The sequence below is a fragment of the Lissotriton helveticus genome, chromosome 1_1 (genome assembly GCF_964261635.1).
Source record: "Lissotriton helveticus chromosome 1_1, aLisHel1.1, whole genome shotgun sequence".
In the NCBI taxonomy this organism is placed as follows: Eukaryota; Metazoa; Chordata; class Amphibia; order Caudata; family Salamandridae; genus Lissotriton; species Lissotriton helveticus.
In genome coordinates, this window is record NC_136057.1 from 909,977,318 (window position 1) to 909,990,264 (window position 12,947).

Below are 12,947 nucleotides of genomic sequence, written 5' to 3' on the forward strand. Positions count from 1 at the left end.
TTCCATTTCTTGACAGAATGTGTCACCGTGTCTTTCATACTCTGACAGCTCCGTGCAGTTTCTCCTAATACGGAGCAGTTGGCCATAGGGCAAGTTAGCCTTCAAGTTCCTGGGGTGGTCACTTTGGTGGTGCAGTATTGTGTTTTTATCAGTCTGCTTCTTGTATAAAGAGGAGACCAACTTCCCGTTTGAACATGTGATTTCCACATCCAGGAACGTCATTCTTGTGTCACTAATCTCAATAGAAAATTTAATGTCTGGATGTTTGGAATTAAGCCATCCATGGAATTTCATCAACTCCGTGTGGCTCCCCTGCCACAGGAGCCACACGTCGTCGATATATCGTAGCCATTGCTTAATGTGACTGCAATATGGGTTATCCTTTTCAATAAATTTCTTCTCATATTCTGCCATATATAATATGGCCATCTCAGGAGCATAGGGGCATCCCATAGCAGTCCCTTTGGTCTGCATAAAGAACTGCTCATTGAATCGGAAGTAATTTTTGCGCAACGCTATTTCTGCCAATTTGAGAATAAAGCTGGTAGGGACTCGATGTGGTCTGGCACGAGCTTCTAAATAAAGCTCAATTACTTCCAATGCCTCTCCCTGGGGTATTTGAGTATAAAGGGACGTGACGTCCATTGTCACAAGCAATTGTGATGCAGGATTAAAATCAGTCCCTTCAACTTTGACGAGGAAATCCATTGTCTCTCTGAGATATGATTTAACGGAGCTAACAAAGGGCTTCAAGAATAAATCAACATATTTCGCAAGTGGTTCCAGGCAGGAATCGCTCCCAGAAACAATGGGTCGTCCTGGCGGCTCATTTAGACTTTTATGGATCTTAGGGAGGAAGTACAGGATTGGAGTCCTGGGATATTTTTTGATTAAAAATTCACCTTCTCTCACACCAACATAGCCTTCATCTAACCCTATTTTAACAGTATCTGCTATCAGTCCCTGAATGTTTTTGACCGGATCTTCCTTTAGGGTTCTATACCAAACAGTGTTGCTCACCTGTGTATTGGCTTCAGCAAGATATTGTTCTCTTGGCCAAAGGACTACAGCTCAGCCTTTATCGGCCTGTTTCACAACTATCGACGTATCACTCCTCAAGTCATATAGTGCACTTCTCTGTCCTTTACTCATATTTTGTTGGAAATATTTTTTATTTTTCTCTAGTTTGTCAATTGAGGAAAGCATGATTTGTTCGAAGGCATAAACCTGTTTAGGAATTTTTTGACTAGGTATGAAGGTTGATTTATTACGTAACCCTGTAGTTTCTTTTTCTATCATAGGTGGCTGATTGGCAAAAAAGGCCCTCAGTCGAATTTTGCGACAAAATTCTATGGTCTCTAGCTTCATTTGGGTAAAGTCTGTTTGTTGACGAGGTACAAATTTTAATCCAAGATTTAGTACGGATTCCTCATCTTTTGTAAGTGTTTTGTCTGATAGATTGACTATTGTGGATGGCGCCTTTATGATTTGTAAAAATTCCTCCTTGTCCGCATCTCCCATAGCACCTTGAATCTGGTTTTTCCTTGCTGGTCCTTCCCATTTGGTGGAAACGTAGGATCACGAGCATGATCCAGTAAGGTATGTTAATAACATATGTGCCCCATTCTGGTCTTAAAAAGTGAGCAAGAACAGGTCATGATACCTGCGTTTGTTTTTAGATCCCGAAAAGAAAAGAAACTCAGTCAGAACTAATACCTTACCCTTGACCGGCGGCTGCTGGTTCAACAGGTAATATGAGGAATCCGAGTTAAATGTAGTTGGAAGCTAAACAACTGTCAAAAATGTAGCTAAAACAAGTCTTATTTTATACACTTGCAGATATCCCGTATTAAGGCAGAGCCCTGATGAGAATCCGTAGAGTTGACATACCGGATTCGAAACGCGTTGGCGTAAAAAGATTAGCCATTTATTGGTTGAATGGACTGAATGAATTAATTTGGAGTCTATTTTTCCTTATTTGAACTGCCTACATTCAGCTGTAGTTCATTGATTTATGATTGTCATCAAGTTTATACTTTTGACTCTGGTCTTTATGGAATTACGGATGATTTTTTCTTCATAGTATGAATATTTGAGTGTATATATATCAGAGCAATTCACTTTGTATAATACAACTAGTTATATGTATGTGTATGTGTTTGTGTTGTAAATAATCGCGAATTGTAAATAATTGTATATAAGGTGTACAAAAGATAAGGTGTCCCTTTCATACATCAATACTTTAAAAAAAAGACAAAAAACAAATAAATAATAAAAGGGTTTGAGTGATATACCCGAACGAACCAGGAAGTCTCTTATGGTTTGTTCCCTCAAAAATAGAGGATTTGAGTAAGTGTGTGGCTGGCAACTTGTGTACTTAGAATCACATATGGTTGAGGCGCTCACATGGTCACACTCGAGGTACGAGCAGTCTGGAAGGAACAGGATGCTGTAAAACATATCCACATCTTGGAATTGAAAACCGCTTTCCTAGCCTTAATATCCTTTCAGAAAGAGCAACAATATTAATCCAAACTGACAATACAACTACCATGTTTTATATCAACAAATGGGGGGAGACTCCATCTCTGCTCCTGTCGAAGCTAGCCCAAGAACTTTGGAAGGGGGCAGTTCAGAGGAAGATTGAAATCATAGCAGTTCGTCTGCCAGGGATATACAATGTTAAGGTGGCCAGTCTGAGCAGGCCAGCTTCATGCTCCCACAAATCGGAACTAAACTAAAAGTTAATTGAAAAATCTTTCAGAAATTGGCAACACCAGAAATAGATCAGTTTGCTACACCACTGAACGCAAAATGCCAAAGCTTTGCCTCCAGACAACCACACCACCGATCCCTGGGGAATGCACTTCAGATCAATTGGTCGGGGACCTTTGCGTACACTCCCCCTGATACCACTGGTACACAGGGTGATAGACAAATATACAATAAGCAGGATGACATGAATACTTTTCCCCCGCAGTGGGCAAGACATACATCGTTCTCGGAACTAATAGAACGGGCAAAAGGGAACTTTCAGGATTTACCAAATCAACAGCTCTGTTGACAAAAGGAAACACTGAAGGGTACTACACCCAGAACCAGAGGCTTTGAGCCTAGCAGCATGGCTCTTGAGGACTTAAAATTCAGACACCTAAAGCTGCATGTAAACACAATCGCTGTGCCAAGAGAATCAAGAAAGCCAACTGCAAGAAAATGTTATATGGCAAAGTAGAAGAGATATTTGCTTTGGTGACTTAATAAAGGACCTGCAGGGAAAATACAAATGAGCAAATGGTGTTAAAATATCAAACACATCCTCTAGAATGCAAGCTAACATATACATCTTTAAAGGTACGTTTAGCAGCACTAGTGGCTTACACAAGATGACATATTGGTAGAAGCTTTTTTCCCCCCACAGCACCAGTAATAAAGTGGTTCTTGGAGGGAGCCAAAATAATAGCACCACCAAAAAAGGTACCTGCACCCACATGGAATCTAAATGTGGTACACACTCAGTTAATGAAGGCACCCGTTGAACCTTTGCACAAGGCTTCATTACAAATGCTCACCTTGAAAACTGCATTCCTGGTGGCTATAACTTCTCTGCGCAAGGTGAGTGAATTGCAGGCCCTCTCGGTACAAGCGGCCCTCTTGGAATTGCAGGCCCTCTCGGTGAGCCATACTTTCTGGTTCACAAACACAGGATTGACATTAGCACAGACCCACAGTTAATGGCAAAAGTTATCTAATTTTCACATGAATCAAAGTATTCAAATTCCAAGTTTTTTACCAAAAACCAAAGATGCATGCATAAAGAACGTTGCGCACATTAGAGTTAAGACGAGCCATACTGCACAACATTGAAAAGACAAAGCACACCAGAAAGACTAAGCAACTATTTGTTTCATTTGCAAACAGTTTCCAGGGAAGACCAGTAACTAAAAGCACAATCGCCAGATAATTAGCACAGACTATTCAGCTGTGCCACACATAATGCTGGAGAAAAATTTAGTTAGGCGCCTAGAGCACATTCGACAAAAAGAAAGGAGTAACCATTGCCTTCTAGCAAATACACAATTGCAGGAAATTTGTACGGCAGAAACATGGTGATCTGTGCACACTTTCAAAAGACACTACTGTCTAGACATGCATGCTGGACACACAAGTGCCACACCCACCTCCACCAAGAAGATGAAAGGAAGGAACAACCTACCAAAAAAAAAAAAGAATCTGAAGATGGGCACCAAAGGTGGGAGCTTCCGGAGGAAGCATTACGATGTCACAAGAGTCACCAAATGGGGGTCCGTCGACGCCCACCAACAACGAAGAACAATAATAGAAGAAAAACTACAAAAGAGTGGAAAATTCCGGACCCAACCAGTAGATGGAGGAATAATGTGCAGCATGTAAATACAAAAAGTTCAAGCAGCAAAACTACACCCACAGGTAAGAAACTATAAATGTATATATTATCTTGTTTACCTCCTGTAGCTTCTCTATGTTTAATGGAAGTTGGTACTTTTCCAATGTCTTCATCAGAAGAGGAAGTATTCATGCTTGCTTAGATTGCAGGCCTCACAAAAATTGTCCCAGAAGTCATTGTGCAGTCTTTGTCATCTGACCTATTTCTTAATGCGGCCTACTTCTGTAAAAAAACGATTGCTGTTTCAGAAACAGAGGCTGTATTTCTTAGCTCCTTCTGAAACCGGTCTGTTCTCAAAACTCACACTCATTGTAGGGCAATTCGATCCTGCTCATCTCTCACCTACTAAGAACTTAAAAAGGAATTCTGGAATTTGATTCTCCAGCTGTGTTTTTGAACTGCAACCTCTTCAGCATGCCATAGCCATTTTCATTCTGTGATGTCTAATGTTGCAAATCCTTAAATGTGCCATGCTTCTTATTCTGTTTTTTTGTGACTTTTTCCAGATTGTCTTGACTACTTCTGTTTTAGTGCAATATTTTCTCGGATTTAAGTCATTTTTCATTATTCAGTTCTTTACTACATGACTAGGCCGGATTAAGAGCCATCTTGACAACATTGTTTTTTAAAGAAGTATTACCGGTTTTAGATAATTGATGATTTTCCCCTAGTGTTGGGGAAGTAAATCATGTTGTTCTTGTGAGGGGTAAGGAGCTGCTGGTTTTTTTCAGAAGCTTTGTGAGGATTGGATAAGTGTTGTGACAGAAGGGTTTGAACTTTGCAGTAGTATAATAAAAATTCAGACTAGGCGATTTGCTTCGAGTCTGATCAGATTTTGGCCAATTACACAAGAGTGTTGTATCTTGAACGGGGTCATTTTGTGACTGGGTGAGGGAGAGTTGAATATTTTTTTCTTGCTCCTGAAAGAGTCGTGCAGGGAATGACTCACATTTTTTGTTGTTTGTGTTGTTGATGGTAAGTGGTATGCATGGGTTTGTAAGTTTCCCAATATCAGATAATTGTCTGGGATTTTAACCAAGTGGATTTCCGTTAATTAGAGAGGATTAATCCAGAATTGAATTTTTGTATAGTTTTTCAAAGCTGGAAAATGTGAGAGCATCTTCTGCATTATCTGAAAGCTAGAACAGGCAAGTTGTAAATAATGTTGAAAAATATTTTCTTTGTAGCTCACCTTGCTGTCGGATGAACAGAAAGTGCATGTGGAGGTAAGCAACAACTGTATAAATGTATAAAACTACATAGAAGTCTAAGAAAGCAGTAAGGGATCTTCCAATTTAAACATTCTAATAAATTGAAGCCTTAATATATATCTAAGCTATTTGTAAGTGTTCAATATATTTTTCCTGTCGAAAATCTCTTGTGCTTTTTCCCTCAACATAATGGACTCAGCTTTGCCGTGAAATTGTTTCTGTGTGTCTTTACTATTGATATTGCTTCAGTCTTCATAGTGTGGGGTGTTGGACTTTGTATTTTTCCTGAGGGTTATTTTAATTTGGGGTGACATCACTATTTCTATCAGGCTGCCCTGCGTTGTGTTTGGACTTGAATGAAGAACTGCTTTTCTTTGGTATGAAAAGTGTCCTTTGCAAATTTGTTGGAGGCAGCACACGTTGAAATTCCAGGTACTAGTTAATGCCAGTCCTGCTTTTCTTTCCTTACAGCAGATACCAGGATGGCCCTGTCTAGTTTCAAGTCGCAAAATACATTCAGCCCAGTTCTAACATGGAACACAATAGACAGGAAACAAAAAGGTTCTGCCACTTGGTAGTTATGTCTGTAGATCTGCCTTGGCTTAAGCAGATCCCATTTCAGAGTATTTCAGCCTCATCCCTTTGAGGCTTGCAGAACAGTACCTGGAATCTATAGAGACCTCAGTTGGAGCCTTACATTTGCTGGGATTAAGATTATCTTGTCTGTACAGGCCTCTCTTTCCTTTGTAGAAGCCCTAGAAGAAAGACAGAAAAGGTATGGTCTAACTCGGGTTGCTGGGAATACGATTTTTTCATTTGGAACCTACCTTGAGTTGTCCTCATTTTCTGTCAGTGCCCCTAGGTTTAAATAAATATTGCACCCATATCTGCCCCTCAATCCTGTTGTAGTAGGTTATGTTCTTCAGGATGTTTGGAGAAGCTCTGCTACACCAGCACAGAAAGATGTCTCACAAGGAATAGGATTCTAGATGTCTCAAGTTTTCCACAAGGCTAGGAAACAGTCTACGATTCAAGACCAGGACATGCTGCTGTGACCTGTACTAGAAGAAGTTATCCTGACCAGACCATGGGGAGAAGCGGACTCTCGTAGAGCTTTCAAGCTTGCAGTACGTTGCGTCAGTAGCTCATCCAGTCCAGTTTTATTTGCATTCTGTATTTTGTAGTCTTGTTGATCAAATTGTATAGAGAGGTATAAACCTCCTAAGAAGCAAAGAAAAGCCTGGGCAGGACGTGGTAGTGATGCGTTGATCTGGGAAACTGGACAACTTCACCCCTGACCAGATGGACAAGGAGCATTGCCCATCTCACTGTGGCAAGTGTGTGCCACTATGACTGTCGGTACTCTTGTCACCAAAACATTTTTCCTGTAACCACCCATTCAGGAGATGGAATATCTGGTACTTTTAGGGAGCCTACAAGGTTTCTTGTCCCTTTCCATTGCCAGTAGTTCCCCTGCTTTCAACTTTGACGTTGGGAGTTTCCCCTTGAACTGTGCCATTGCCCTTTGCTTGTTTTACCTTTTTCTTCAGTCTAAGGATGATGTAAGTGCCATTGATACGTTTGTAACATGTGAGATCACAGGAGTTAAAAGCTTTTCACTGAATGCACAATTGGTGTAATCTGTTGGTGGGTGTGGATTGATGCACTGTTTTTCAATGGGGGGACAGCTGGAATATAACCGCTACTGCTGCATTTTCAACCATGGTTGTTTGAAATCCTACCATAGGAATAGGAGAATGGACCACAATGCATTTGCGGGTGGTTGCATCCAGCGAGTAGCAGTTTAAATCCTCTGCGCACAAAGATTGGATTATGTTTTCAGTGATGAATGGCAGTCTTTCCTGCCTTGTTTCTGTGAATCCAGTTTTGTATCCTAGAGGAATAGCTTTATTTAACACTGAGCCATTCTTATTCCTAGCTAGGTCTAGGTTTCCATAATGCAGAGCGTCAAGGTTGTTGTCCGTCACTAAGTGGTTGACATGATACCTGTTTTTAGAGTGTTCTCTTGCATTGAAGAGGGTGGATCTCTCAGTGCCTGTGAAGAAAGCCCTTTGTTATTGTAAGCGTGCAGTGAAGGTGAGGTGGAATATGTCTGTAAGGGAGGAATAAAGCTGAGAGGTTGAGATAGGAGTAAAGGAACAGAGGGGTTGGGAAAGACACTGATCTGGGAAGGTGTTAGATTTTGAGGTCTCTAGTCGGCACAGGTAGGTACTTGTGACAAATAGGGACCCTTGCCTCCCTACCATAGGGGTGTCTGATATGAAGAAAAGGGAAGGTTTAGGGACTGGCAAGTGGGTGCACTCGCCCAGTCAGCATGGCAGTACCAGACTGCACACAGCCTCTGCAATGGCAGGCCTTAGACACACTTTTACAGGCCGCTTCTGTGGGTGGCATACCCAGTGCTGCAAGCCCACCTGCAGCATTTGGATTTACAAGCCCTGGGCACACTCAGTGCACTGTACTAGGGTCTGACAAGTAAACCAAACAAGCCAATCGTGGAATCACTAATTCATACAGCAATTTACAATAGGGAGAGCATATGCACTTTAGTACTGATCAGCAGTGGTAAAGTGCCCAGAGTTATACAACCAACAAATACAGGTTAGACAAAATACAGGAGGATGGCAAAAAGTTCAGGTCAGACCCTGCAAAAAGGACCAAGTCCAACAGAAGGGTATGTTGGATAAGGTAGGTATTGAAAGGGAATTACAAGGAGAGAAGAAAGACGTATCATAAGTGATGATAAGGGTAGAGGGAGGAGGTGCGTAGGGAAAAAGACAAGGATGGCAAGAGAAAAACTGGTAAGGGAACATTGTGATGTTGAGGGATGAGCTGTACAGACTAAATAATTTAAAAACACGTGTGAGAGACAAAGGTTGTTTGAAGAAGATGTAGGGGGATGCAAATAATGCTTTGAGGTGTGAGAACCTTACTATTTAATAAAGTCATGTTGAGAATGGTAGAAGTATCTGACAGTTGTGGCGAGTTGAGCATTGAAGCATACCGTGGGCATTGTGTTGGAGAGGAGAAGGAGTATGAAGGTTGGTGAAGGATGTAAAATGAGAGGGAAGAAAAAGAGGTTATGATACGTGAGGTAGAGATATGGGTAGAATGGCACTTTGGAAGTAGAGAAGGCAATGTAAAGAAATGTCCAACTATTTCTAAAACCACCTCCCTCTGAAATCACTTTAAGCATCCCACACATGGGTTTTAATCAAGCGTGCTCCATAGAGTGTTGCCTGTATGTATAAGTAAGGTATGTTGTTGGGGAAGGCCTGATAGGGTGTGGTGCATTGTTTCTTTTTTCTTTGTATTTCTGAACATGTTCTAGTATATTGGCAAGCAATGCATCCTTGTGGACTCGCTGAAATCTTCATGTTCCATTTAGGGAATCATGCTGGCTGTTATGAAAAAACTGACCTTCGATGAAGAATATAATTTTGAAAATGAGGTAAGTTGTTCATCGTTTTCTTTTATGTATTTTTCACAAGTGGAGACTCCACTTCTAAGGAAGCACATTTTACAATGGACAGGGCAAAGGTGAAAGGGAGTAGTGGCTGGAGATCTTTCCCATAAGGATGTCATCTGGATTTAGAACCTGACTCAGCCTATCGAATAGCAAACAAATGCTCCTCGTTTAAGTGGTATTGCATACTTAAAACTAAATTTAGTCTTTTGGTGGAATAACTAATTTAATTGATAATAGCCAACGTTTTTCATTGCTTGGTTTCTGTGATTTTCTTTTGAGCATAGTGACTTTGTAGTAATTATCCCAATGCTTTATTGCAGAAATAGCGTAATTCAAGACATTACAAATCTCAATATTTTTTTTGTGTTCCTTTTAATTTGTATTTTCACAACTGAACCTCTGAGCACTAATTGCAGGAGCAATCATGTATATTGCCATCATAGAGTTTTGGTCAGATCGATTACTGTTGGGATGCACTGCTTGCAAGTATTGGTTTTGAATTACTCAGAGTTCCAGGCAGTGTGCAATATTTTCCCAAAGGGAAAATGAATACAATATAAGCCCTGAGAAATTACCCCAGTTTTGAATAGTTTGATTGGAATTCCAAGTTGGTAGTAGGCTGAGTTGTGGTATCTGCCAGCTCCTGCTTCACCATTTGGATTCAACACTTAAACACTCCAGCCCATCCAATTGAGTGAGGAGCTGAGGGGCAACTTACTGAAATGCTTTGTCGCCATTGGAGCCAGCCATATCTGCCAGCATAGAAAACGGTACTCCGAAATCTGGAGGCTAGAAACCAGGATGCCACAGAAACAAGGGTGGTATATTTTCAGTGTAAGGCCTAAATAACAAATGCGGGCTTTCAAACTACACTGTCATGCACCCTCAACTGGTACCATTTTCGTCTCATCATACTCCATTTAACCACTTTAATATCAATGTGTTGCTGCACCCACTTCCTTCCCGCACTTATGCACGACATCTACAACTCTGCTTCCCCCCAATTTACCCTGCGTTACCCCCCATACCTCTTGCTATCGTCTCCTCCCATTTCTTTTCACTAATAGCTTCCCTTCTCAGCATAATTAACTTATCCCTGTAACATCATTTCCCCCCACACCTATTTAACCCCATTTCACCTAAATGCCCATCTACCTTTCCTAACTTTACGACTCACAGTATACAACTCTTGAAACAATGTTTAATTCTATCTGTAGTCTGACTCACTCCTTCCATTAACTGCTAACCCATGAGCCCGCAACTTTAAAACTCAAAAATACATTTCAACATTCTTCTCATTCAGAAACACCTTACCCCATCACACTCATCCCAAAAGCAATCTCTCGCTTCCCTCAACTTCTTTGAGGACTGAGCCGTGGACCACAGCACCACTGAACAAAACATCTACACCCCACACTCTATCCACATTTTACCAGTCACTGTCATTGCACTCCCCTATCAAACACTAGAACGATCCAGTACACAATGATGTGAGAAAGTGACATCTTTCTGGCATGGTATGCCACCACTTTTTGCTGAATTGCTGATGTGGGTTGACTGAGTGTGCCCTGGACTCCTGCCAATCAGGTGCCCATGGCCTGTGTTCCTTCCCTAAAACTGTATTGAAGCTAAAACCCAATTGGCATCTCTGGCCACATGTCAGCCCCTGATAAATGGTACCCTAGCTACCCAGGGCATTGTGACCAGAGAAGACCCCTGTGGGCTGCAGCACTTATTGTGCCACCCTTTGGGGTCCTGCACCCTGACACCCACACACTGCCTTTGCAGACTGAGTGTCCTGGTGCAGAACTAAGCAAAGAGTCGACATGGCACACATCCCTGTGTGCCATGCCCACAAACCCACTACCCTGGCATAAATCAGTCACCCCTCTAGCTGGGTGCCCTATGCTAGTGGTGTGGGCACAGGTGCGTGAGCCCTGTGCCCCTACAGTACCCAGGGCCATTCCTGGGCACTGTAAGTGCAGTGATGTTATTAAGAGTATATGGTGCTGGGAGGTTGTCATTACGAACTCCACAGCACCATAATGGTTACACTGAAGACTGACGAGTTTGATATCAAACTTCTCAGCACATTAAACCCACACTGATGCCAGTGTGGGATTTAATGTCAAATGCACTACAGAGTGCATCTTAGAGATGCCCCCTGAAACCTAACCTACAATCCACGTCTTGTCTGAGAGGCTGCCTAGGCTGCCACACAGCGGACACGTTGCTGGACCCCCTGGGTGAAGAGCCCCCCTCTCTCCTGGGCCTGCAGCAATACACATCCTGGGCGAGGTGCTAGGTCTCCTCCCCCAGAATGGGCAGGGGGAAGCTTCAAAGGCATGCCGCCTTTGTGAGCTTCTCCAGGCCACTTGCTGTGCTCAGAAACTGGCCCCCAGCAGTTCTGACCCCCATTCTGGCAGGAATGACTGGCGTGAAACCCTACGTGAGGATGACCCCGACGACGCCTGCAGCCTCAGAACCAGGGACCCCTCCAACCGCGACCAGCAGAGGGTAAGACTTCCCGACGTCAAAAGACATCCCTGCACCCCGCGGCCCCCTGTGCCCTACTCTGGGGTGCCTACCTATCCTCCAAGATCCCAACTTACCCCTCGAAGTGTTGGTCACTCCTAAAGATCCTCCATCCCTGAGCCTGCAGCCTTTGTCCACTTTCCAAGATCTCCATTGAATAACATAGAGTGCCCGACGGCTCAAAAGCACCCTGCACCCAGCCGCCTGAGTGCCTCTGGCAGTGCAACCTTTGTCCTCAACTACTTCCCCAGTTGCCCTGAGCAAGTGACCAGGAGCCCAGCTCCCAAAGCCGTGTGGCCTGCTTGCCAGCCGCCACCAATCCTCTCATTGGATAACATTGGGCCTAACTACCTCTGCACCTGGGTGCCCCTGTGCCGCTGAGGGTGTACCAACTGTACCTACCTGACCCCGGGAGACCCCTGAGCCTATGCCCAGAACCTTAACTCTGCCAGTCGAGTACTTACCTAAAAGCCGATAACTCACTTTTCTTCCATAAGCTAACATTGACTGGTTTCACTTGGAAATTCATCTAAGTGTGGAGTTTTGAAACTTTAAAATATTCATCTAAAATCAGCCGAACAACGAATTCCGAGTTACTCACCTGTTATCAGGAGAGACCGCAGTGCTGCATCTTGCAGCTCAGTACTGACCCTGAAAATTAATTCTAACTGTACTTACCAGTAACTTGAATTCCCTTCCATAGGATATCATTGCCTGCTTTTTGCTGAAAAAGTTTCTAAGTGTTGATTTTTGAAACTTACAAATATTGTTTAAAAATCGTGACAAAGATAAAAACGTAATTACTTGCCTGTTTCAGATAGATGTCCCAGTGCTGAACCTAACAGCCCAGCACTGTATTACAAAAGTAACGCAAACATACTTTAACCCGTTTCTTGCTTCGAACGTTCAGCGTCAGTGCTGAACGTTCAAAGAAATGGGTGGAGCCGCGTCGGCCGTTGGACGTGCGCAGTACTACGGAGGTAGTGCTCGCAACGTTCAACAGCCGACGGCAGCACTAAAGGGGTTAACTGCAAACTGAATTTCCTTCCATAGGATAACATTGGTAATTTCATCTAGAAAAGATTCAGTGTCAACTTTTAAAGTACAATAATATTCCTTAAAAATCACTACTGTAACCAAAACGCTTTTACTTAACTGTTTACAGCACATGTCCTGGGACTGCATCTAGGATCCAGTGCTGTGGTTAGAAAAGTAATCTACAAAGTAATTAATTGCATATAACTAGAAATTCCCATTGAGCTCAATGTTGCATTGTGTTTGAAATTGT

At 42.6% G+C, this 12,947-nt stretch overlaps 1 protein-coding gene across 2 annotated transcripts in view; it reads left to right on the forward strand.

Annotated features, from left to right (window-relative positions):
* The window catches only part of XPOT (exportin for tRNA), a 538,373-nt gene that overhangs the window by 240,012 nt on the left and 285,414 nt on the right, over positions 1 to 12,947 (forward strand). For both annotated transcript variants that reach the window (XM_078676087.1, XM_078676095.1), the window contains exons 10-11: positions 5,611 to 5,649; positions 9,044 to 9,106. In XM_078676087.1, the coding sequence (XP_078532213.1) occupies positions 5,611 to 5,649; positions 9,044 to 9,106 (102 nt within the window). The remainder of the gene's footprint in view (positions 1 to 5,610; positions 5,650 to 9,043; positions 9,107 to 12,947) is intronic.